The sequence below is a fragment of the Manacus candei genome, unplaced genomic scaffold, assembly GCF_025592945.1.
Source record: "Manacus candei isolate 608988 ecotype Guabito, Panama unplaced genomic scaffold, ASM2559294v1 h1tg000069l, whole genome shotgun sequence".
NCBI classification, from domain to species: domain Eukaryota; kingdom Metazoa; phylum Chordata; class Aves; order Passeriformes; family Pipridae; genus Manacus; species Manacus candei.
In genome coordinates, this window is record NW_026138117.1 from 277325 (window position 1) to 303452 (window position 26128).

At 37.2% G+C, this 26128-nt stretch overlaps 1 protein-coding gene across 1 annotated transcript in view; it reads right to left on the minus strand.

The window, feature by feature from the left end:
* LOC127479702 (granulocyte-macrophage colony-stimulating factor receptor subunit alpha-like) overlaps nt 1-11863 on the minus strand; it is a 29574-nt gene extending 17711 nt beyond the window's left edge. Inside the window, exons 1-6 of the mRNA XM_051806996.1 lie at nt 11736-11863; nt 6770-6899; nt 6503-6678; nt 5617-5756; nt 4439-4477; nt 3558-3681 (exon numbers count right to left, since the gene is read on the minus strand). Of these exons, the coding sequence (XP_051662956.1) occupies nt 3558-3681; nt 4439-4477; nt 5617-5756; nt 6503-6678; nt 6770-6897 (607 nt within the window). The 5' untranslated portion in view covers nt 6898-6899; nt 11736-11863. The remainder of the gene's footprint in view (nt 1-3557; nt 3682-4438; nt 4478-5616; nt 5757-6502; nt 6679-6769; nt 6900-11735) is intronic.
* Nucleotides 11864-26128: the final 14265 nt, after the last annotated feature.

Consider the following 26128-nt stretch of genomic DNA (forward strand, 5'->3'; position numbering starts at 1 on the left):
TATCATTAGAAGAAACAGAAGTAGTCCAAAACCCCAAAATGTTTATGGAAAATGCAATCAAATACAAAGAGGCTTTTAAGATAGGCTCTTGGGGAATTGTCTCTACAGGCAATGCTATTCTCACTGCTTGCAAGAGTAAGAGAATATGAAAAGCCTGTTAACTTCTGCCAACAAGATATATGTGCTTGAAAAATATCAAGTAGCTCGTTTCACTTGCATTCCATTACATCACTTCTTCAATCTCTATTATTTCTTCAGTTTCATGTTTTATTAACAGATTCTCATATTCTGCCTATTAAAGGAAGAATAAAACATTTCATTAGTGTTTCAGGCATGAGATTAGCCCCAAAGTCATGATTTATGAATCTCCTGTCATTCAAAGAGTTGTTATTATATAAAAGCTGTAGTAGGACTCTGTCAATGAGAACACCAAAATAGACACGTCTAGATCTTCTCTCCGTGTTGAGCTCATCAAAGAGGAACAAAAGACTTTTCAACTCTGTATTGGTTTTGTATTTTTTGTGGCCAGGTTTTGGTAGCAGGGAGTCTACAGGGGTGGCTTCTGTGAGAAGCTGCTAGAAGCTCCCCCCATGTGCAGTAGAGCCAATGCCAGCTGGCTCCCGAATGGACCCACTGCTGCCCAAGGCCAAGACAATCTGGAATGATAGTAACACCTCTGTGGTAACATTTTTAAGAAGGGGAAAAAGTTATTGCAAAAATGAAATTTCAGCAAAAGAAGAGCAGAATGAGAACACGTGAACAACAATGCAGACACCAAGGTCAGTAGAGAAGGAGGGGGAGGAGGTGCTCCAGGTACCGGAGCTGAGGTTCCCCTGCAGCCCGTGGTGCAGACCATGGTGGAGCAGCTGTGCCCCTGCAGCCCATGGAGGACCACAGGGGTGCAGAGACCCACCTGCAGCCCATAGAGGAGACCCACACCATGGCAGGTGGATGCCCGAAGGAGGCTGTAACCCCGTGGGAGGCCCTAGCTGGAGCAGGGTTCTGGTAGGGACCTGCGGACCTGTGGGGAGAGGAACCCACGCTGGAGCAGGTTTTCCTGGCAGGACTTGTGGCTCTGTGGGGGACCCACACTGGAGCAACCTGTGCCTGAAGGACTGTACCCTGTGGAAAAGTGACCCACGTTGCAGCTGTTTGTGAAGAACTGTTGCTCCTGGGATGGACTTGAGTTGGAGAAATTAGTGAATGACTGTCTCCTGTGGGAGGGACCCCACGCTGGAGCAGGGGAATGACTCCTCTCCCTGAGCAGCGGCAGGAACACCCTGTGATGAACTGACCATAACCCCCATTACCCATCTCTCTGCACCACTGTGGGGGGATGAGGTTGAAATTGGGAAAGAGGTAGGGGCAGGGGAAAGGACTTTTTAAGATTTATTTTACTTCTCATTCTCCAGCTCTGATTCTGTTAGTAATAAATTTAATTAATATCCCCTCTTTGGGTCTGTTTTGCCCATGATGGTAATCAGTGAGTGATCTCTCCTGGTCCTTCTCTGAACTCATGAACCCTATATTACATTTTCTCTCCTCTGTCCAGTTACAGAGGGAAGTGAGAGAGGGGCTTTGGTAGGTACCTGGCGTCCAGCCAGTGTCAACCCACTACAAACGCAAAAGACAGAAAACTCCTATTTTAAAACATAGAAGAGTTAACACGATGAAGGAAAAGGACTTAAAAGGATTTATAAAGGCTCACCAGTACTTCAGTGTGTCCCTGTGGACAAATTTGAGCTTCCAGACCTGCCTGTAGCCAACTTAAAACAAACTGGAACATGCTGTCTAGATGGGCAGTTCCTGCAATGTTTATGTATTTGTTCCTTCTCACTAGTCCTTCCAGCTTTCCACCTAAGTAAGCACCTCTGAACTCTCTGTTCTACTTTCTTGCTTACCTTACCATAGAAACTTTTTCTCCTCTAGCATTATTACCAAATACTAACATGGGGTTCAACACCTTCTACAGCAAAATGATTGTAGAATTCTTTGTCCCTTCTTTCCCTGTCTGATTCTACATTATTATTGCACTGAGAAGCTTAGGGTCAGCACTATTCAAGTGATAGCTTATGGTTTATAGGGAGGGCAGGGTGAAACTGTATTTTCTCCAATGCTCCATGTAGACGAATGACAATTTTTTCATAATGGAAAAGGTAAAACAGAATATTTATTTGCATATGGACCTTCTCTTTCCATACCACAGGAACAAGAAAAAGAAAGAAAAATGATTCTTGCTTGTGTGCATCTTTCTGACACTTAGGTCATACCTTCAAGACTGAACTTGACTTCAATTTTTAAGTTTCAGACAAATGGAAAGAAAACATACCTGGAAATTCACTGGACAGGCCTCATGGAATGGGTCTCTTGGTCGTGGTACCGTAGCAGATGTTTTTTTCAAATAAACCCTTCTACAGTGACATAAAGTGTTGGTGAAGAAAAGACTTAGTGTGCAAACATATGAACACATACTCTATAATAATGCTCCCGAGGTATTATTTTATTCCACTAAGACAAAAGTAGTATTCCTCTAAGTCAAAAGTAGCTAAACGTTATGTAGGCTGAATACAATGGTATAATTTCATTGTTTGGAATTTGGATGACAATAATTTATTTTATGACTTACTAAAGCCTCATAAGAAGTTGGGTTTTTAAGTATATGGAAGGGTTATATCACCAAAACATGAAAACAATTTCATGGACCACACATCTACATTGCAGGGTCTGATGTCAGGAAAGCGACACCAAGGTAAAGCTTTGTCGTAGTATTGGAAAGCATTGTCTCATATTAAACAAGTCAATAAGAATGTTGGGAATCAGAAATATAAAACCCACTTGAGGAACATCCAACAGGTCATGATTCCTAGTGTAGTTCAGTGTTGATTTCCCCCCCTCCCTCATGTCCTTTAAAAAGAAGCCAGAAGTTTTCCACTGGGGGAAAAGGTGTTATTTTAACTTCAGAATAAAAATTTTGTGCAAGAAATGAGGCTTACACTGTGCAGAGAAAAAGTGCAAGACTTGCTGCCAGCCCCGGTATCAGAAATAAAGTATATGATGAAGTAGATGTAAATTGTTGTTTTCCTGAAAGTCAAACAATCATCAAAGTGTTGGTTAGCATCACAGGACAGGAATGATTGCACAGCTATTTACAATCTGCTTTGCAGGAGTCAAGCACTGTATGAAGTGATGACTTTAGCACCTCGTTGCTCTGTAGTATGTGAAGGAATAGGATGGTTAACAGTATGTGGACTATCTGCAGTAACATGAGACCTGAGGAGCTGAGCCCCACAGAGTATTGAAAAACCCAAGAGATGGAAGAAGTGACAACAGACCTCAAAAAGGTCTGCTTTATTCACTAACCCCTTGCAAGAAGCACCGTCACACCAGAATGCTTGGAAAACTCCCTCATATTAAGAGACATGCCAGTTCTCCACCTCTCTTTGTCCTAGCAAATTAATGGGCAATTATCAGTGTGCTTCCATCTGTAAGGAGTAAGTAATAAATGAGGCAGACAAGGATTAAATGAACTTGGTCAAGGAAGTGATTTTCATTCTTACCAAACTCCACAGGTGTACTCCACTCTCCCCAACCTGGGCTCACTAAACAAATGCCTGTGTCAGCTGCTCTGATTTTGACGCTGTACCTTTTTTCTGCGCGGAAATTCTCATATAGGTAGGAGTGCTACAATGCAAAACAACCAGACTGAGAATTTTTTATTAGTTTTATATTATTATGAGAAAATTTCACTTATGTCTCTGTGGACAGACTAGAGTGAAATAACAAATAGGAAAATATCCCTTAATAAGTTAGATTGTTTCATCCTAATTCCTTTTGTTTAAACATTTTTGTTATTGATAATATGAAGATGAAATTTGCTATGTGCTTCCCTGGATCCCTAGGCTATGCTAAACAATAGGACTTTAGGGGAAAAATTTTTTAGAGATCTGACATTCCCTTACTGTGGATGTTTTTGAAACTGAAGTAGAGTTTGACATCCAGATTATACAGATGTGAAAACCTGATTTTTTTTAAGTCCATCTATATACTGGCTTAATCTTTCAGGCGATATTTTTTTGCCTCTTCCATCTCAATCCCTTCCAGACACCATTAATAAAGAAGAAATTTGCCACATTTTGTGTATCTGTTACACAGAATCACGATCCATATTTATACATATATATCTGAATATTCTAGGAAGTACAAAAGAATGTAAAATAGAAGATTTTGTGAAGTAATATCAAGTTCCGCATTTGCAGGTGTTTTTGTACTATGTTTTATAAACAATAGTTTAAAATTTTGGATTTAGAAAACTTATCAATAAAGAACATATGTAGTACATTGAAACTGATAATGTGAAACTAAACCAATTTGCTTGGAGGATTCTGTAATATAGAAGAAATTTCAATAAAGAATAAATGTTAGATTAATATAGACTTACTGTTTTAGATGTGGTGTTGAAGTTTTTCTCAGGATCAGCCTGGCAACAAGAGAAAAGTCTAATTTTTAAGATTATTTATTTTGCTACCGTATAATAACAAGCCCACTCTCATGAATGTTTGATTTTCATGAAAAAACCTTGTATCTAATATCTTAAATGCCTTCTTTTAAAGACTGCAAAGTTAAGCTATTCTTCCACTAAATGATTTTTCCTCACCACAGTTGCTTTGAAATATTGTACCTCTTAAATTTGATCACAGAATTGAGTACCAAAGCGCTAAACAAAAAAGGCTCAGGTTTAGAACCAATTAAAATTTTATGTTTTACTTGTACAAAACAAAGTATCTTAAACTTACTAGTAAACTCAGACAACATTATTACCATTAGTTTTTTTGCCTGTGTGGCTTTTATACTCTTAAACATTTAGTTTAGCTATGTTATGTCTCCTTTTTTAAAAAATTTTTTAAAATTTTTTATTTTTTACTGTTGGAACAACAAACTCACAAATATTTCCACAAATATTTTGAAGTTTGTTTTTTTTTTTTTAAGGATGTAATACTTCAAAATACTTGCAGATACTGAAATTTATAATGACATCTGTATACAGCTGAGACCTGGAAAGCCACTTTAAGTTAAAAACCAAAGAACTCAGAACTTAATAAAACCCCACAATGAACAGATGCTCTGTGACTGCCTTACATCTGATTGTGACAGCTGTGGTGCAACCATCTTGATTATGTATGCTGCAGGCTTACTCTAGAGAAACATAAACTCCTAAACTCCTTCAGCAACACAGGCTGGTGTCAGTAAATGGAGGCAATAGGAGAAGAAGGCAAGGTTGGATATACACAAAAGACAAAATGAAAAGTACAGGCACCCAGGTGGAGATATCTAAGACTCCATTCTCTTACATGTGCTAGAATAGGTATTCTCCCTCAGTATGGGGAATTCCTTGCCCAGTTGCTTTAAGCACCAGCTGTGCAGTGGACTGAAAGCATTCCTTCAGTTTGCTGCCCCTCTTTGTAATAGCAGTCCTCAGCTCATGTGTAAGAGAGGCACTACACATCAAAAAGGAGAGATTAGTTAAGTAGGCGAAGAGAACACAGTACTGGTTGTATGGTGGTATGTGTGGGAATACAGACATAATAAAATACTATTAAAAGTCATAATTATTCTTACCTTGTTTTCTATGACAATTTCATATTTGAAACAACTGCTTCTTTTCACATGACTTGTGTGAGGTGGTTGCCACTGAATATTACATGTATGAGAAGTTTCTCTACAGTTCACAGTGACATTTAATGGAGGGGTGAGTTTTTCTACAATAATATAATCAGAAATACTATTGATTAATAATAGCTCTCTTCACTCTGCCTTTATAAAAATATAGGTAGATGTTCAAGCAACTGGTCTAAATAGATGTAATGCAGCTTTAGCAGAATTACTATATTCTCCCCATATTTTGAAGCATGACTCCCTGGTTTAGCACCCCAGTTGAGGAGACTGGAGCATCAGCAACAACAGTAAGTAAAATTAAAAAACACAAACCATTTATTAGATTTTACTGAATTCAACATATAATCTGTATGTGTTTGTTTTTCTTAGTCTTTTTTAATACTGTGTTCATATAAAATAGAAATAATATTTTTTTATCAACAACATTCTTCCATTTTAAAAAAATGAAGGCTTTTGCTCACATTGTTAAGGTAATTGGTTCTTTTTTATTTGTAGATGCACAGAATTATGAGATAATAAAACCAACATCTAGATAGTCCCACTCAGGCGTCCTTAACTAGTTAATCCCAAAAGATGATGCCTTTCTTTCACAGAATAGATATTTGACTGAAATGCTCATGATTCTCCAACCCATGATTGTCTCTATACTCCTTAGTTTTTGTTCATTTTTATACTTTAGACTTTTCAGACATCAGGGCTGGAGAAAAGGAAAAAAAACACCTGTTATGAGAAGCAGTATTTTAAAAATATATGCTTTTTCCCAGGCATGAATTCTTCATTCTTTTAGCATAAAACTAGAAATAAAATAATAATAATAAAAAATCCTTACCAATTTTGTATAGCATAATCTTCTTCTCATATGACTGAATGTTTTGTCCACTTCTAGATCCATTTACCAGGAAATAAGCATACTTATATGCTATTGTCACATTTTGGAATCGACATCCTGTGTTCCTTCCCCAATTATCTTTGATGTAATTCTGGCACCCTGTGACATCTTCTTTCCTTTACATGAAATATCGTATCAGCTAAATATTGACAATGTAACATATCAGACCAGAAAGAAAATTCCCTATATTCAAACAGACCTACTTACTCTGAGGGCCTCCAGTACAGAAAATACTGGGTATCTCTTGTAGCAGTCCTGCCCACATGCCACGTGCAGTTCATGAAGGACACATTAAAAATGACACAGACAAAATTTTCAATGGCTGTCCCATTCATTTCTGCAAACACAGAAAGAATATCCCATGTCCACTCTGCAGAAAGACTGTATAAGTGCTCAAGTAACGCAAATCTCTGCAGGCTCATTTAATAATTTTTAGCTACCTGCTTAGGAAATCCAACTGCATATTGTTTGAGTCTTGTAGTTTTGTACTTACTTGAAGACGGCAACGATTTTATTTCTGTTGAGCAATGAGGATTATCTACCATTGTTCCAGATGTGACTGGGATTTAATCAAGTCTTTAATAAATTCAAGCACTGTGATTTAGTGGAAGCTAATAACAAAGACAGTCACCATGGTGTCCTTTGTTTAGATCCCCTGTTTAACTAATGCCCAGTCTACAATGGAATATAAGTTCTACAACTATGAGCAAGGCAAGTTCTCTCTCCTGTGCTTAAGTGCTCCGACTCTTGGTTGACTTACAAAGCACTACTGATTTAAAAAAAGATGTCCACTGCTTTCTTCTGTGCGACAGCTGGTTGATTACAACCTAACCCTGAGACTGCTTCCTGAAGCTAGTACCTGCAGAAGTGTTATGATTTTAAAGACAGAACGGCATATTTTTAAATCATGAATTGGAAATGATTGCTAATCTGCTTCAGTAGTTTGGATTCAAGAGTAGGGTGAATTTTGTTTGCACTGAACTTGATAGAAGGAGGCCTGAATATTCATATAACTAGTGTAAAATCAAGACAAAATTGAAGCAGAAGTTGATAGCTTGCTTAAGTTAAAAGACTATTCAGGCTATCTACTCACAACCTGAATGAATTTCTTATGTGTTTTTTCCTTACCAAAAGGTGAGATCTCCAACAGGAAATGATAATAATTCGGTACTCTTCTTAAGAACCGTCAATGTGGATTGAAGGACTGGGTCATAGCTTTCCAAGTCCAATCACTTTTCACTGAGTTTAAGCACCACATGTACCACCTTTACATGCACCTTTCCAGTCAGCCCTAGAAATCCACATCCAATTTTTACACCTTTGGAAATAAAGAGGAATTTTTTGAGAGACAAGAAAACTGTCAGAGTACTCCTGGATTTCTGGAAAATTTCCTCCTTTCCAAGAGGAAGGTTGAAACTTGGTTCAGCAGCATTTCTTTCAACAGCATTGTTGGCTTAAGCATTTCCTGTCCTTCCCCATCCTCCATGGCTCTGTCCTGATTCCATCCTGCATCCTTGGCTGTGCTAGTGCCACTCCTTGTGGAGCCTTGTAGTGAATAGTATTGAATATGTGTTCATCATTAAAACTAATGCTCCTCCCAGCACTTTTTTTTTTTTAACCTAGCTTAACATCCTTTACCACAAACAGTGGAGCAAGCTCATCTGAGATGACAGTGTGGGTTAAGCAACAAAGACCCAGAGAAGAGCTATCTAAGCTATTTCTGCTGCTGTAAGAAATATTGACCCTTATCTAGTCACTAAATGTATCAAAACTCTCAGCATAGAGTTGTTTATATCCAGTTTATGTGTGAGTTCATATACATAACAAACTACTTTTGAGAGTACAGTTATTACGGTACTGTGGTGAGGTGATGGAGAGCTTTGATCAGTTCTCTGGTCTGCCACAGATTCAGTTTATGACCCTAGGTCAATCAAATCTGTGTACTTCACTTCCTCATTTACAAAACAGATAAAGAAATTTCCTTTCTATCAAGAAATTGCCAGAAAAATGCAGCAGCCTGAAGTATGCTTGCAGGTGCTGTCCAAAGGTCTTAGAGAGATGGGCTTCCTTAAGCCTTTACCAGTGCTTCAAATCTAAAGAAAAAAGGGTTATTCTAATTTCAAATCAGTTCACAACCTGGTTCACCTGTGGCTCAACAAGCAGTTGAATTACCGGTAACAAAGAAATAGGGTGAAAGGAACTCCTAAAATGGCATTGTGGTCAAGGAAAAAGCAAATAAAACTACATCCTTGGACTCTTCAGTGATGACCTCAGGTTTTTATATTCAAGAAAAGCATATATAGAGAAATTCTCAGTTGTTCTTTAATAAGCCCAAGTTCTACAGCTAGAACATTACTCTGTCTACAAAACAGTCCTGATCATCTGCACAGTGTCATGTTCATACCAACATCAGGTACATGCTGTGAAGATCACTCAGATATGTACGAGTCTCTATACCATTTGTTGACAGAACATTTTTTCCCGAGTTTTGAGGGTATTTATTTTTCATTTTTTTTATTTATTCACATTTCTGTGGTTATGCCAAAGAAAGTGTAGCAGAACAGATAAGTATGATTATCCTTTGTGTAATATTTATTTTTGAGCCTACTGTATTCACTCACAGTGTCAGCATTACAGTTTTATTTTTAGCAACACCTGAAATAGAACTAAGTCTTCATGACACATTTATCTCACATTATTTCAGAGAGAGACTGACATTTTTCTGTTTCCAGCTTATATCTGAGGTCTAGCTAAATTTATTTAGTGTCCTTTTGCTGAACCACTCCTCTTTGACAAAACCCATATTTGTCACTTATTTGGAAGGATTGTACTCTCATTATCCTTTTCTGTGAGCTGTGATGCAAAGAACAGTTTCTCTGTATTGTACTTTTCTTTCTGAATTGTCTCCTATACTATTTGATGATGATAATAAATGCATATGGAAGTATGCTAATATCCTCAGAAGTATCCTTTGTTTCATACATGAATAACTTATTTTCCCATATTTTACTATCTTTAGCTATATTTGAAATGTTTCTTGACATTCTTTCCATGAAAGAAGCAAGCTACTCAACTGAGTGAAATGTGATGACTGCATCCAACTGCATAAAAACCCACTGTTTTAAGCACACAGAATACTTTTATTTATTTACACCTCTTGAGTCAATTTATCTCCATCACTTGTGCAGATATTAGAAAAAATGTAGGAGTATTAGCTTCAGAAAAATATCAGAGCAAAGAAAATTTGGCTCTGCAATCCTTTGTGGGAGACAATATTATTAATATGGGAGGACAGGATCACACCTTTGGGTCTTGAGCAAAAGAGAATTTCTACTTTTATTCAGTAATTCTTAAATAAAAAATACATAAATTTCTCTTGACTCTTGGACATAAAGGATCAGATAATTTTTTATGGATTGTAAATCACATGCTTGCTATTGGAAATGAATAAAAGGACATTAAAATATTTTAAGCTTTTAACCTAACTCTGAAGATGCTGTCAGGTGGAATGGGGTGGAGTTCATCTTACCTAAACTTACCCAAAAGCTGTATAGATATGCTCACAGGAGAACCAGTAATCCCATATGGCCTTAACATTGTCTGAAAAAAACCAGCTACTTAAGACATGGTTTATTCAACCTAGTCTAGGACAAGAGAAATGAAGGTTGTACTATATTTATTTTCTACCATTCGCTGAAAATATAGTCCAGGGCAACCTGCCCAGAGGAATCTCTCTAACTCTGAGCTATCCACTTGGGTCAGGTAAATCCAAGATGATTAATTCCTTTTCTTTTTTACATCATCTGGAATCCATATTTAAGTACTAAACAGAAATGCTGCAACTATTATTTCCTCAACTGATAACTGCAAATTTTTTATTGAAAATGCCTTTTTCTTCTCTTTCTTATACCTGTGCAAATATCAAGTGCTTTTTCTCTTTAGAAAAACAGGTGCGATAGAGGAACCGGGAATTGTATTGTTTTCCCCACAGGTGTTTCAAACTTTCTTTCACATCTCAAATAATTCCTGTGCAGATTATTGATCAAAATCTTAAGGAAACTTCAAGTATTTCTGTGTGAAGTTGTTTCCTTCCTTACTGTAGCTTGTAAAGTTTCTATGGAAATCGGCTACTGCTAGATTCTATGCTACAGCACAAGTCACTCTCAGTTACTTCTCACAGAAGCTTGAATTCTGACACATGTCCACAGGTCATGTTAGGAATTCAGAAGCTGAAATCCTACTGCAGTGGCTATTCTCATCCAAGTTGATTAGTTGATTAGTTAGATAAGGATAAAAACTTGTGCAATAGCCTTTTGATTATGAGTAATATATAACCATGGATTTAATAATGTTTTGATACTGCTATGATTTTTGTAATTAATGAAAAGGAAGGTTTGTAACTAAAAAAACCTGCAAAACTTACACTTCTTTTTATATGACTACTTTTTTTTTTAAGGGAAAATCTGTGTTGGGCATAGTAATTAAGACTAAACCTCTGAGATTTATTTCCCAGCTTTGCCTCTGAAAGAATTCGAAAACTATTTTTGTCAGTGGGAATATATAAAATGGAATTATTGCTTACATGCTGGTTGTGCTATGAAGGTAAAATTATGCCTACATGCCTGTGAGATTTTCAGAGAAGTGTGTGTATGTGAAATCTTCTACTTCACTATTAAAATTGTAAAGGAGAAAGGACACTGTCATGTTCCCATTCTGCTCTTGCCAAAATACAGTACTCCTAAAAGGGACTCACTCTGCATAGTAATTTTCTCTATTGATATAAAGTTCTAAAATCCAAACATTTCCAGTCTGACTGTTTTCAAGAAAAAGTGACCTAGGCATTCTTCAACACTGTAATGCAGGTCTTAACATAAGAAAAATGCTTCTATATGGATAAGGCCAGTAACACTGGGAACTGCTAATTTTAAAATATATTTGTACTATTATTTTCAGACTGTAGAAAAAAATACACCATCAAAGTATTGGCTAAGACATTCATCAGACAAAAGCATGCATTTGCAGGCAGTGTCTGTTCACACCTGACAGTTATTTTAACATTAAAACTAGCAGAAATAACAAAGTTAAGTATTTCTTTGCCTAGCTGCTTTGGAGGAAAAGAAAAATAGAAAAGAAAATAGAAAAGAAAAATAGACAAAGACAAAAGTAAACTTACCTTCTCCTTGAAAACCTCTTTCCCTGTGGCCGTTACAGTAACAGAGCACAAAAAAGGCAGAAACTATGAATTTTCCCTAGTGGTATATTTTTGCACGCTTTGAGAGTATGATTTCGTTATTGAGTTCTTCTGAACTCATGTTACAGAGTGCAAAAATCCCGCCTACATCTTACTCATTTCCCTTACCATATGGTGTTACTTCTGTAACACAGTGGGGAGACGACAAGCAGCTACAGACAGACAAAAAGGTCAGAATAGAAGGACTTTTCATGACTTCATTCACAGAATTTTCACTCATTTCTCTCACACATTTTTCATATAGATGTTTGTACAGGGCACCACCTGAAAACTAGATGAATATATGAGTTTTCCTTATGCCTCAGGTATAGATCAGGTACCTTTGCTTAAAGCCATGCCACTGTTTTCTGCTAATTGCTTTGGATCACCGCCCTGCACAGGAGAATAAGCCCAGTGTTTTGGCCTTCAAAACAGCTGTTCCCAGTTTTGCACTAGCCAGCCTCATTTCCTGTAGATGGGTAACAAACCAATGTCACCAGTCTCAACAACTTTCCTACTTGACACATATACACATTTTTCTGGGCTGGGTGAATTCAATGCACAGAACAGGAAAAGTCTCTTCGCATATGCAAATGCCCTGAGTGATCAAACAAACAGTGTCACTTGTCTGTGCTAGTGTCCTGGAACTGAGAAGCATTGCACCTATCTTTTTGTGTACAGTCTGAGTACAGAGTCCTCTGCTTGCCTCACCTTTAAATATTTTGAGCACAAAAATGAAGTTATTAAAGTAGAAAACAGCATTTAAATCTGATTACTTATAGTCTTCACCGAGTGTACTAGTCTTGCTGTATGTATCTGTTATTTCTCATTGGAGGAGTGGTAAATCAAATTAAATCTGTCCTTCTGTCTGTCTGTATCTTGTACAGCTTCATTCCCTTCAGCCTTTATTCTTGTTGCTCTTCTCGGCAGAGAAGGAATATGTGGGGGATGGTTCTTGAGATGTTTCCTCTTCTTCAGGTCTCAATTCCTCAATTTTATTCACAGAGTAAACAGCAGGACACTACTGTATTCCCTGTTAAGACACTTCATTTCAGGACCTGCAGAAGTAAGGCCTTTTGTTCTCTTTCTCACTTTCTGATGCAGACAATTCTGTAATATTAGAGTGAATTATGGTTTTGGGACAGATTTGTTTAAGTGAACATGAAACCTCATTTTTCATAAGGTGTGCACAATGCGCCCAGCTTGTTGACAATAATGCTGTGTAGGTTCAAAGTTAAACAACTGATTCTCATATGCATCTATAAATGTATCAGAATGAAACTAGTCTTCTGTGGAAAGGCCTAAGTACGCAACCACAAAGACTTCCAGTATGTCAGGAAATATTAGGTGTTGCGTAGTGGACACACTTCAATCCTGTGACTCTTATTTTCTAGCTTAAAACATGAGAACTTCTCAGAACACTTACCACTGTTAGAGGGATGAATCCAGGAAAACGACCGTATTGGTCCAGTGATTTCTTGGATTTTTTAATTATGTTCTTTAGTCCTCTGGCAGGCTTGCTACTTTACAAAGTGTCAGTTCACTCTACGTTCACTTTTAATGAACTATTGACAAAGCACAATGCCATCACGTCCTCAAACCTGCTAAGGGCAGATTGCCTAGGAAAAAAAAAAGAAAAACAATGGAAGGATTTAGAAGGGCCAGAGCAGAAAAGGATCCAAATCCCACCAGTGGTACATAAAATCTCCCAGCCAATTGGACACTTGACACGCACTCTCTACATGCCAACCAGGAGGAAAAATATGGAACCTGATTCAGAACTATAGGCAACTCTAGGTAATCTAACATGGAACACATGAACCTTCAGGTGACATCATTCATGAAAACAGGATCATGTAGAATAACACTGCGGATGTTTTCTTTGTCAGTAATGACAGAAAAAGGACTTGTCCTGAAGTTTGATTCACACCTTGATATTTAATTTAGTTCCAAGATGTGGTACCTGGTGAACTTTGACATAAGTTGCCCTCACTATATGTCCCTTGAAAAATCTAGGGATTGTTTGTAACTGAAGCCCAAAAATCACTACTTAACCTCAGGAAATAAGTTAATTGCAAAAATACAAACAAAATGGCTTTAATGATGGGAGTTCTAGATAAGGACCAAACTGGTATGTCTTTCAGACTAACGGGTAGGTCTTGCAGAAACTGAAGTTTTCAGCACTGTTTCTCTTTTACTGTTCTATAGTATACAGAAAGGGAACAGTCAAGTTGTGAAATGTGATTCTGTATCATTATGTTCAGTTGGAACAAAAGCTAATTGGTGATCTTGGGACTAATGTGCATTTTCCATTTGGGCCCCAAGGAAATATTGCAATGACTAGAGAAAATTCAGTTAAACCTACTCTTCCTCTGTAGCACCTGTGGCAAGATGCCAAGCTGGCTCCAGATCAGCTTTAACGCTTCGTAAGACAAGTGCTCTCATGACAATCCAGCGTGTAAGTTACTCAAGTTTTATTCACTGATGAGATAAAGAAAAAAACCCACCATCAGGTGGTAGTCTAGTGCTGCAAGAATAGCACCAATTTCATTACCTTTCTCTTTTGTGTCGGTGTTTTTACATCCTGAGCATGTGTGCTGGAAGGGCATGCTTTGGCAAGCAAGTCCCTGGAATGGCTTCCCTCAAAACCTCTTTGAGGGTCCATAGAACAATACTACATCTCAATGGATGCAGCTGCTACAGGTATGTCTCATGTTTCTATTGTTTCTCCCACAAACTAAGGAAAGGCTTAGGATACACTCACCTGTGATTCCCGGGAGCTCAGCATGCAGAATTGGTTGTGCCTGTCAGTGTTTCAGAGAACTGCTGTGCTATTTGCCTACTTCAGGGAAGAACAAATTTTCATGCTCTCTCTAGGCTTGCAATTCATTTTCAAGTGAAATGGTTGAAATCTGTCCTCAGTAAGTTTTCAAGGTGATAAAAAGTTTTAAAACGTGCTCCTCCACCACCCAGTGATTGTAAAGCTGCCTTGGCTGTGACACTTTCCCTCCAATAATGAATGGCAAAATGGTGAAAGTTCACTGTAAAGGGGAAACTTTGTTGGTGAAACAGATCAAAATGTTTAGAACAGAGAGAAATAAAGGAAACAGAGCAAATTTTTTAATCAGTAGGTACTCTACAGAGGAATTAGACTTGACTTATAATTATTTTCCTTCATTTTTCTGATTAGCTTCCTGTACAACAAACAGAAAAGGGAGATAGATGGATGATGTTTGAGCACATATTGCGGTTAACAACAGCTGAACTAATGCAGTTTGAATATGGACAGTCATTAGTTTCTTCTTAGTTAAAAGAAAGTGTTGCACCTTGTTTATTCCCTTCCTTCTAAAGAGTATCATTTGGGAACAGATGGAAAAATATACACATAATTACTGTGAAAATATAACAGTGGAAAGAAGCCAAAGACAAAATCAAACATATGCTTCACTTTCAGAGGTGTGAAGACCCATTCAGCAAACTGATTTCTGTGAGATTTAATGTGAACTCACCAGAAAAACTGGCACTTCAAGTGTATGTTTGTCTTTTGGTAAAAGGCTTCTCCTGAGATGGATATCAGAAGAGTTTTATGATTTAGGTTTTATTTCTCCCTCAGTGGTGGCTTCATGTTAGAACTGAATATTGCATAAAACATTTCACAAGATAAAAATACGAAGAAAGGTTAATGTGATTTCAAATAGAAAACCAAGAGAGCCTCGTTGAACCTGATAGAAAACTAATCTACTAGGAAAGCCAAGGGATGTTAGTAAGAGGACAGAAAACTAATCTGCTAGGAAAGCCAAGGGATGTTAGTAAGAGGACACAGAATTTGCTTAGTCCTTCAAAATTCATGCTTACTTAGTCTTTCAAAAAGTCCCTTCAGCAAAAGAAACATCATCCCAAAGGAAGTGAGGGGCTGAAGCACACACATGTGGAAGAATTGTGGCACTGATCTGAGAACAGCTATGCTAGTTTATAGTTCATAAAAGAATATTTGCATCAAGCATGTCCATGAACAGAAGGTAAGTAACAGAAGTCCACAATTACAACAAAAGTTTATTTTGACGAATTGCATTATGACTGGGAGGCTGAAAAACTTTGTGAATTATGGGTCAATGTAGTTCTTCAGTACAAATATTGTCTTCATGAAACAGGAAATGGGAGAAAAGAAACAATTTTTTTGTTCTGATTACTGGTCTGCAGAGGAATTGAAAGAGCCCTGCTACAATACTCAGATAGTGCTGAGACTTTTGTGACTACTCAACTTCTCTAATTCTGGAAACTGGACCCTGTTCTGTTCTAAGAACAGAATTATTTTTGGAAGCCTGAGTCCCAGCATTAGTGAAGCTAATAACTGATACAGTGAATTAGGATACAGGAAACTGAGCTGGGATAAAAACCTGAATTTGTTTTCATGTGGTGTTCATTAATTATTAAAAAATTTCATATAGATTGGAAAAGTTGAAATCTTCAGTATTTATATAAGATAAACAATATGTTATTAATTTCAGTGCAGGCAGTTTAACTAACTGTATGGAGTTCACAAAAATTGATATGATAATTCACAAAATGCCCAAGATCACCTCAGGAGAGGATCTGGGATACTATATATGCATCTCATCTTGTCAATTAGAGTCTCATAATCAGTGTTTGACCTTGACATGGATGTTTTCACCAAACCAGACAACCTGATGATAAAGTTCTCCTTAGCTGCTGTGCCGTGTGAAGGATGATTTGGTTTACTTAATGAAAGGGAAGGGAGTTGCATGCCAGCCTAAAGGCATTTTGCCTTTATTTTGCCACAGATTTTTGGGTCAGTCTGTACTCTTCTTAAAACCAGAATAATTGTATAACCTTTATATGACTAGTGCATTTAGTCTTCTTCGTAGATAACGATAAGAGTGAACACTGCAATTATAGTAATGAAAAGACTATTAGTAAAATAGAATCTTCCATTTTTATTTTTTGTCTCTCCAACTTAATCTACTTTAAATTACTCATCTTTTATGTGAGGTATCAGAAGCAGAAAGCAAGTGATATATAATTTAGGACTGGTTTTGCTTTTTTGCTTTTTTTTTTGTATTTTTTTCATTTTTCCCCCCTTTTTTCTTTTTTTTTTCCCTTCTTTTTTTCTTTTTTCTTTAATTCTACCAACAAATACTCAGTTCTGTGTAGTCGAATTATCCAAGCAAGCCCCAGGTGGGCTTCAGGCCAATGATATTTTCTGTAGAACACAAACACTGTCTTTACCTTTTTACACAACCAAGCTATGCTTCAAATCTTACAAGTAGAGTTTATACCCTGAGAAGGAACAGGGTATTTGCAAATACCACGAGGTTTTCTCAAATTACAGAACCAACTGATTTTGTCGCAAACCCTTCCTTTCCTTTATTTATGGCATACAGCCAAAGCTATTTGTTTTTTCTAATGAATAAGACACTCTGAGACCATAGCGAGGAGATTTATTTAAACCTTCTGTTTTGCACTTTAGAAGAAAAGGGGAACATGTAGGAGAGTGCAGCTGATGATATGCTGACGTCACATGGAAGGGAAAGTGTGAGATATAAATTTTGCGAGATATAAATTTTTCTGAAAGAGTGGAGAACTTATAACACGTAAGGATATTTCATTATAGGGCTATGCAGTAGGTACACAGGGTAGTCTTGTCCTAAATATTACAATACCTTGAAGCTGAAATATAGCTCAGCTTCTCACTGCATGGCGGTGACCCATCCAGACATATGTTTTTATTTCAGTTTACAAGAAGAAGCATTTTTTTTCTCCTTATTTCCTTTACATTAGTAATTTAACTAGCTTATCTCTGATCCTAGGCTACCATCATGTGGCCACTTTGAGAATCTTCCCAAGTAACAGAAGTAAAGGCTGATTACTCAGCCTGGAAACAGCAAGGTACTGCCTGCATACAAGATGAAGGCTACATGAAGGCTTTAGAGGGCTTAATTTTGCTTCTTGATGGCACTCAGTCATTCCTGATGTAGTCACTTTGGTTTGTGTATGTTTTGTTCTGCTTTAATTCTCTCCCTACCCCCTTCCCCTGCCAAAGACTGACAAAACACACTAATTTCAGAAGGAAAAATTTTCTCTAAGTAGCAACATTGGGTCACTCCATGCATTAAACTCTAAAGTACAGGTTTCTCTACACTGGGCATTTCTGCCCACACATTTCAAACTCAGTTTCAAATTATCTCTATGTAAATCTCTTCTGTAGTACCTTTTTATTTACCCTCTTCAGTAATGTCATGGACAGTGGGATGCACCCTCAGCGAGTTTGTGGATGACGCCAGTCTGAGCAGTGCAGCTGATGCACTAGAGGGAAGGGATGCCATCCAGAGAAAGCTTGAAAGAGTTGAGGAGTGGGCTCATGCAAACTTCATGGAGTTCAAAAAGGTCAAGTGCAAGATCCTGCACCTGTGTTAAGGCAACCCCCAATCTCTGTGAACAGGTTGCCCAGGGAAGCTGTGGACGCTCCTTCATTGGCAGTGTTCAACTCCAGGTTGGGTGGAACTCTGAGCAAGCTGATGACAGGGATGTTGGACTAGTTGATGTTTAAAGGTCCTTCCAACCCAAACCGTTCTGTGATTTTGTGATTCTAAAAAATATGATTGCAGTAGACTCTCTCCAAAGCTCATGCTTCTGAGATATTGCTTCAGACTGTGACTCAAATATGGAAACACCTGGTTCTATATATTTGCAGCTGTCATGATAGGAACAGACATCTCCAGGTCACACAAGCCTATACTGGGCAGCAAAACTTTGCACCAAGTAAAGGCACTTGTAGTGGATTAATTTTTAGTCATGCAATGACAGAAATAATATTTTAAAAGAAACTACATGCTTAATAGATTTATTGCAGAATGGACTTGGATTTTTTGTTAGAGCACTTCATCAGGAAATAATCTATGTTCGAATTGAAGTCTACTACAATTCGAAACCTAAATCCAGTCTCCAACCAAATGGGATGTTTATGGTGGTGTAAACATCTCACCTTGGCATTTTTGCTGAGTCAGAATCACAGAATATTCAGAGTTGGAAGGGACCCACAAGGGTCATTGAGTCCAACTCTTAAGTGAATGGCCCATATGGGGTTCAAACCCATGACCTTGGGGCTGTTAACACTGCTCTAACCAACTGAGCTAATCTTTCTCAGGGTTTACTCCATGTACAAAAAATTGGTTATAAACTGGAAAATTAGAAATAGTTTAGATAAATGTTTTTAGCTACAAACATTGTTAGGTCTTAATCCTAGTTTTTATTTTATTAATTTTTTAAAAAAATTAATATTCAATAATTTAATTTTATTTTTTCCAGAATTAAAACTTTTGAACCTTTTTACCAAAACATAAGTTTTGCAAATAGAGTTTCTATACTGACAAGGAGCAGATCAACCCTGAATTTGTAGGCACATTGACCAACCAGACTAAATTATGCTTTTATTTACAGTCATTTTATACATTATAGCTCCATACAGTGAATGTTTAACAAAACATCAAGGACATTATTAATTTCTGAAGTGTAGATTAAAACTGCATATCGGAGTCATCTATAATTTAGTTGCATGACTCCATGCTCATTTCAGACTTTGTGAAGAGAATGGATACTTTCTGGGTGAAAATGAACAGCATGAGGGAGGAGTTGTTTTGTCAGAGTGTATTTCTTTTCATTGAAAATAATGATAGTTAAACCTAATTTGTGTAGATAAATATATCTGTACTGAAAAGGCTGAAAATTTTTTATTTCAGAATTCCTTTACCTTTTAAGTTGCAATGACAATTACCTGGTTATTCCTAGAAAGGTGGTATGTATCAGACTGAAATTGTGGTTATACAGTGGTAACATAAGTACTTTCATTTCTTTCCCATGCACTCACTATTATGCTCTCACTCGTCGAGAATTGTGCCAAGACATTTCTAGGCTAAGATACTCTGAGTGTTGTGTGAGGAAATATTAGGGAAGTAAATTAATGATGTGCTTCCTCTGCCTTTCTGTATTTCTTAGCAAACTTGGGCTTATTGTGTTCTAATAGTGGGGTTTTGCATTCAAGTAATTTTATTCTTAGATGTACTTCATTCGTTGATCTGTTGTCCAAGTTTGTATCCGAGCAAGTTCTACTTTTCTTTCTTTTTTTTTTTTTTTTCCTTTCAAGCCTTTTTAACAACTATTTGCCTTGTATTTTTCAGGTTTGTATAGTTTTTCCTACCAGATGTTCAGGAAAGATACAGTAATTTTTTAACCCTAAATATCAAATAGTTGCTAGTACGCCTTCTACTCACATTGAGCATAATCACTCTGTTAAAGCAACTCTGATTTTAGCTGTAAAGAAAGCTGAAAAGACCACACATCTAGCTGCAGTCATCTTCATCATATCCTTGTCAGATTTAGCAGCCTTCTCTACTGACCTGTTGATCACAAATTTTCCAGATTTGGCTAATCTTTTTGCTCAAAGGACATATCTAAAACTCAGCCATGTTGTCAGAGGTCTGATCTAATAGGAGTATTGGTAATCCCAATAGTATATGGGTAAGAAGTGAGATAAGGTATACATGAGACAAGGTAATGGCTTTAAATTGAAAGACAGTAGATTTAGACTGGATGTATTTGAAGAAATTCTTTATTGTGATGGTGGTTAAGCACTGGAACAGGTTGTCCAGAGGGATTGTGGATTCCCATCTCTGGAAGTGTTCAAGGCCATCTTGAATAGGGCCCTCAGTAACCTGATCTAGGTGGGTGGCATCCCTGCCCATGGCATGGGGTTGGAACAAGGTGATCTTTGAGATCCCTTCCAACCTTAACCATTTTATGATTCTATGGTTCTTCAGAAATAAACCTTTGTTAAACTAAGGAACAGCTGCTTAAAAGAAGAAAAACATTTAGCCACATACACGTGCCAGATAAATGAAGTGGAAATGGATAGATTAATGTGACAGCCTAAGTCATGGAGCAGTTTAACACAGCGATGACAACCCTGACTCAGATTGGTAAATGTGTATTTTTGGTCGAGAGCTGGTACTGCTTGCACGATCCAGTGCACTAATAAGGATTAGAAAAAAAGTATCTCCTGTCATTGAACAGGCATCTGACTGATTTTCTGGTCTGATTGCACTCAAGGAGGTGAGCGAGCTGATCTATGGTAAGTGAGCTGATCTATGGTAAAAGGGAAGTAACAGTGGATGGTGTGCGGGAAAGGATTTGAAAATGTTAGGCAAGCTTGATCCATAGTGGAAGCTACAGCTTTGAGAAATCACCTCAGAATGAGGAGTATGTCTCACTGGGACTTCCCTGCATGCTAAATGGGGAATTATTTAAGCTTTGCAGTTGAAATAACACCATAGAGGGCTGTGTCGTCTCATCTTCTTCATCAGAAAAGTGTGCATTCTTATTGTGGGACTGAGGAGTGAATGGACTGCAACGACTGTGAACCTCTGCCAAAGGTAAATCCTAGCAACATTCCTTTTTAAACTTCTAGAAAGGTTCATTCCATTCTCTCAAATTCTTCCCAGAATCAGGAACCTTCCCTTCCTCCATCAAGGAGGACAGGACTGTGCTAGAGCAGCCCTCCTTTGACTGACAGATTTAAACCCATTTTCTCCTCCACCTTCATTTTTTTCTATCAATCCTCAAGGAAAGAAATTATTTTTTAGTCGGAAAAATCAAATACTCTCCACTGGGAAACTGAAAAAACCCCTCACCCTCAACTCTCAAATTCATTTAGGCAAAGTCAAAGAGTTCAGTAGGACCTTCTTACAAAACTTTCTAAAACTGATAATAAATCAGATTTATTAAATATCTAACATTTTTAGATTTTCTCAAAATATTTCCTGATTTATTTTTTTTACCAATGACAAATAACAATGCTTGTAATATTTTCTTCATACCAACTGGGAAGGAAAATAAAATGATCCATTCTGAGGGACATTCCTAAACGAATTGTATAGAGGAAGGATGGAGAGAAATTAACAGTACCCCATGAAAAGAATAGAGTGGAAAAGAAGGTTTTTTTTAGCATCCTTTTTTTTCCCCAATTTGCTAATTTTTAAAGGTTTAAAGGTTTCATCCAAACAGAGGGAGCAGATACTGAATTTGTAGCAATTTTAGGGTTCTGAAATTCATTTTTGTCAGCAGAGATTTAATCAAAGCGGTTTACAGTGTGGTTTATCAGATTTATTGTATAGGTCTAGCTGAAGGTGAGGTGAGTCTCCTCTCTCCCCTTTCCCCTTCTCTCTCTTTTTAGTTGATTGCTTGCTTCAGCTGGATCTCCATTAGCTCTGATGGAAACCTGGACAAAAAATTCCTTGTAGATGTCAATTTTCAGGTATCTGAATCCTAGTCCTAGACTGTGCAAACACAAACAGGGTTAATCCTATTCCAAGATTTGTGACTGAGAAAAAACCTGAGCATATATCTTAAGGTTTTTCCCATTTGACTCCTCAGGGTTTGTTTGCTCTTTCTCTGACCATACACTATGCTCTCCAGGTAGCTAAAGTGCTGCGAGTACAGGTCTAGAGAGATGTTCTACAGACCAATGTGGTGCTTTAATAGCTCTGTTTAATTCTGGTAGCTTGGAAAGCTGAGTTATAAGAATAATTACAGAGGTGGTGTTGAGGTCTCTGCCTCCTTGAGATATACAACGAGACATACACATCTTTTAGTAGTTCCGATACAGAAACAGATGCATCACACACCCTGACCAAGCAGAGTTGCTGTTTGCAGTACAAAGGCCATCGAACTGGCTTTAAGAGCTAAGCATGAATAAAGGTGAAGAGTCTGTTAGACTAACAGTTTGTTAGTCTCCAATTTGATTCCAGGAGTTTTTAACTTATAAAGTATATATATAAAGTATTTTGTTTTCAGTGCTTGAATATCTGATCAGGAATAGTTGCATGAGTTAACAATTAGATGTTGATATATATGCTCTTAAGTGTCTAGGAATTTTCTCTGTGTTAGGCTATGTTTCACCAGTTGCCTTCATACAAGAGAAGGATCTCTTCCTAGAAATAATTAGGATGCATATCTATTGCTTTCATGCTAAAAGATAAATCATTCTTTCAAGCCTTAGTCTCTTAGGCTGCTTGTTGTCACAACTATTGTGATTCATCAGTAACCTCACCATCACCTCAGAGGGAATTTGTGTGCACAATGAGACATCAGTTTCTGACCAGTGCTCTGAGGTTTTCTATGTAGTTTGTTAAGTTTAAAATGAAAATTTCAGAATAGTAGCAATTAACTATTTCAGATATTTCTGGTGTGATTTGGAAAACTTATATAATCGCTCTGTGCCTCAATTCTTCACTCAGAAAATATTAGGCTTCTGTTTAATTCCATTCACCCCACCACCCCCCTCCTCCTTCTCTCCCTCATTAAAAGTTGCACATATCCTAAGGCAGGTGTTAAATGGGTCTACTTTAGTCTAATGATTTTGTAATCACAATACTATCAACACTATAATTGAAACCTTTCACTTATTCGTCCCTATTAGGCAAGACCAAGCATACCTACATAGTATTGCACTCTTTTATAGGGCTCATTCCCACTCCTGATGCAAGTCAGCATACCCTACAGTGTACCCCAAACCTTCACATTGCTGTCTCATAAATCGCTGCCTGTAGGATTTGACTGTAATTGATATTAACATTTACAGATAGAAAAAAAATGGAGAAACTAGACTAGAGGCATTGTATCTAAAGTTGACTTTCACTGTCAAGAGATGGCTATTTGCTGTAGCTGAAAAGTTTTGGAAAGCAAAAAACCATCATCTCCAAGAAATTACTTTCTCTGTCAAGTCTTGCATTGATGTGTGTACATACACATCCACCTAGTTTGAAAAGTGTTACAATAGTAATTCACAACAAAAGGAATGTTACATTTTGAGACTGCAGATGCAGACTAGAAGGTTGCATGGATATCTGCCATACCTATTATGTGAAGCAGAAATATTATGTGAGATCAATTTTAATACAGGATTAAGAGCCCCAAATTGTGGCAATTTAGTCATAGCAGTAGAAAACTGTGATGTTAGCTTCTGCTAACAAGCACATATCACTTCCAGGACACTTCCTTTACCTCACTGCTATCCTTCAAGCCTGCCTCACTACCCCTTTGCAGTGAAACATTACATTAACAGCCCAAATCTCTGAAACTTCATTTTCACATTGGTGCAAAGCAAAACATGAGCTTTTCCCCTCTTCCTCTCTTGGTATAAACAGAGCTGAAACTGAAGAGTACCCCAAATTTCCTCAGAACATTATTGCAAACACTAGCTCTGTTAACACAACAAACTAGACTTCGAGGGGCTGTGGGAAGGGAAAACTCATGTCCTTTATTCATATGCATGGGTCTTTATTGGAACTAGCTCCACACAGGGTTCAAAGGGCTGCAAAAGAAATGGCTGTCAAGTACTAAGCATTGCTTAGAGCATGGGATTTATGGAGTGTTAGTAGTCATTCCTTTTCACAGGCACCTGGGTAGAGTAAATGCAGAGTGCACTGGTTTTATGGATATTTTTAATTATGTCATGCTGTTTTGGTTAGCCCAAATGCACATGTGGTTCAAACGCATCACTTTGATGGACTGGAACCATTACTCAGTTCAGTGTGAGCGTCTGTTAAGGATTGAAAAAAGTATTGAATTCTACCATTCTTGCTTTTCTGAATAAATTAACAACATGGGAAAATTTTAAAAAATCAAATAAAAATCTTTAATGTTTTACATGATTACAAAACTCCAGAAAATATACAACCAGGTATAGAATTGCTTTTCTCTGAAGTCAGCAATGGCAGTGTGTTATTGGTGTAAGAAAAGAGGAAGAAACACACTGCAATTGCTAATGTGTTACCATCAATTCCATATACAAACCACACCTTAACCAGACAAAATTTACATGTTTTTCTAATAAGCAGAAGACACAATGGGAAAATACATATTCTACATTTTAAAAATTAAGTACTGGGCTTGTGGTCAGGTTTGTCACTATTACCATTGGATTTGAGATTCCAAGTCACACTCTTCTCAGTTAAATACAACATACTTCTAAGTATAGTCAAAGTTCTCAAGAAGAATTTACCTTCCTTTATCTAGTTCATTCTTAGAAAAGTGTGGTTTTGTATATCCCCGCCTTAAGATCATCTCTGATAAACACCAAGAACAAGGAAGCGATTGGATTCAAGATATTAGAGGTAAAGGCTGCTGGTTTAGCCTTGCCTTGAATAATTGTATTATTTAGTTTTAACAGAACCCCTCCCCCGAAAACCACATGAACCTAAATACATTATTTTATGATCTAAAGTCAAGATTAACTTATTTAATCTATGTATAGGAGAAATCACTGCCAAAAATACTTTTTTGAAAGAATGAGACACCCAAAAGACAAAGCAGCAGTTTTTAAGGCTTTAATATTAATAAGCTGAAACATTCTATTGAGCTTCTGTATAACATTTCTTTGGTTGGATTTTTTGTTTGTTTGTTTGTTCTTTTGTGCTTTTTAAAACATGAATACTTACTGAAAGAATAAAACTATTTCCATACATGACTGTGACAACCTCTGCCTGGGATGCGAGTGAAGATCTTTAGGTCTCTACCACTTCACTGAATAAGCCACCAAAGCAAGAGGGGTGCATGGGATCCATCCTTTGTCGGCATTTCTCTGCTGTGTGCCCAGTATCTAAAAATGGGGAAAAGCAAAGCAGAAGAGCCAGTTTCTGTGCTCTGGAGAGGATCAAACCAGATAGTAAATGATAGAAAATATAATCCTTGATCTCTTCAGCCCTCTATAGCAGTGCTTATGAAATAAGACATGTAAGAGGATTATACTTTGTCCTAATTTGGCAATTTTTGAAAAGACAGTAAATAATCTATTCTTGACACCTTAGGTTAATTTTTGCACCAAAACCCGGGGTCAGATTCTCAGTGAATAAACTTTTCAATGTGAAAAAAAAAGTATATCTGTTCCAAACCACATTACCAGAAAAAAAATGAACAATTTTTATCCATCATTGCCCCTCCAAATCCCACTTAAGGTGGAAAGCTGGAATGCAAAGTATAATTGTGTATGACTAAAGTGGTAAATTGATTTCAAGCCCACTTATTATCAAGTCAGTCAAATCCCCCCTGAATGACATTCATAACTTGCTGGTACGACTTGCAATTTGACACATTATAGCTGCAAACTAACTTCATTTACAAGGCAAAACAGGTAGAAGGACAATTTCAGAGGTTAGGCTGGGCAAAGCTTCAGATATGAAGAGTTAAAGTCACACCTGTTCAAAAAGTGAGATTTATTTATTCTTTTTCCTTATTAATTCTGTGACTTTTGGTTTTCTGTCTAG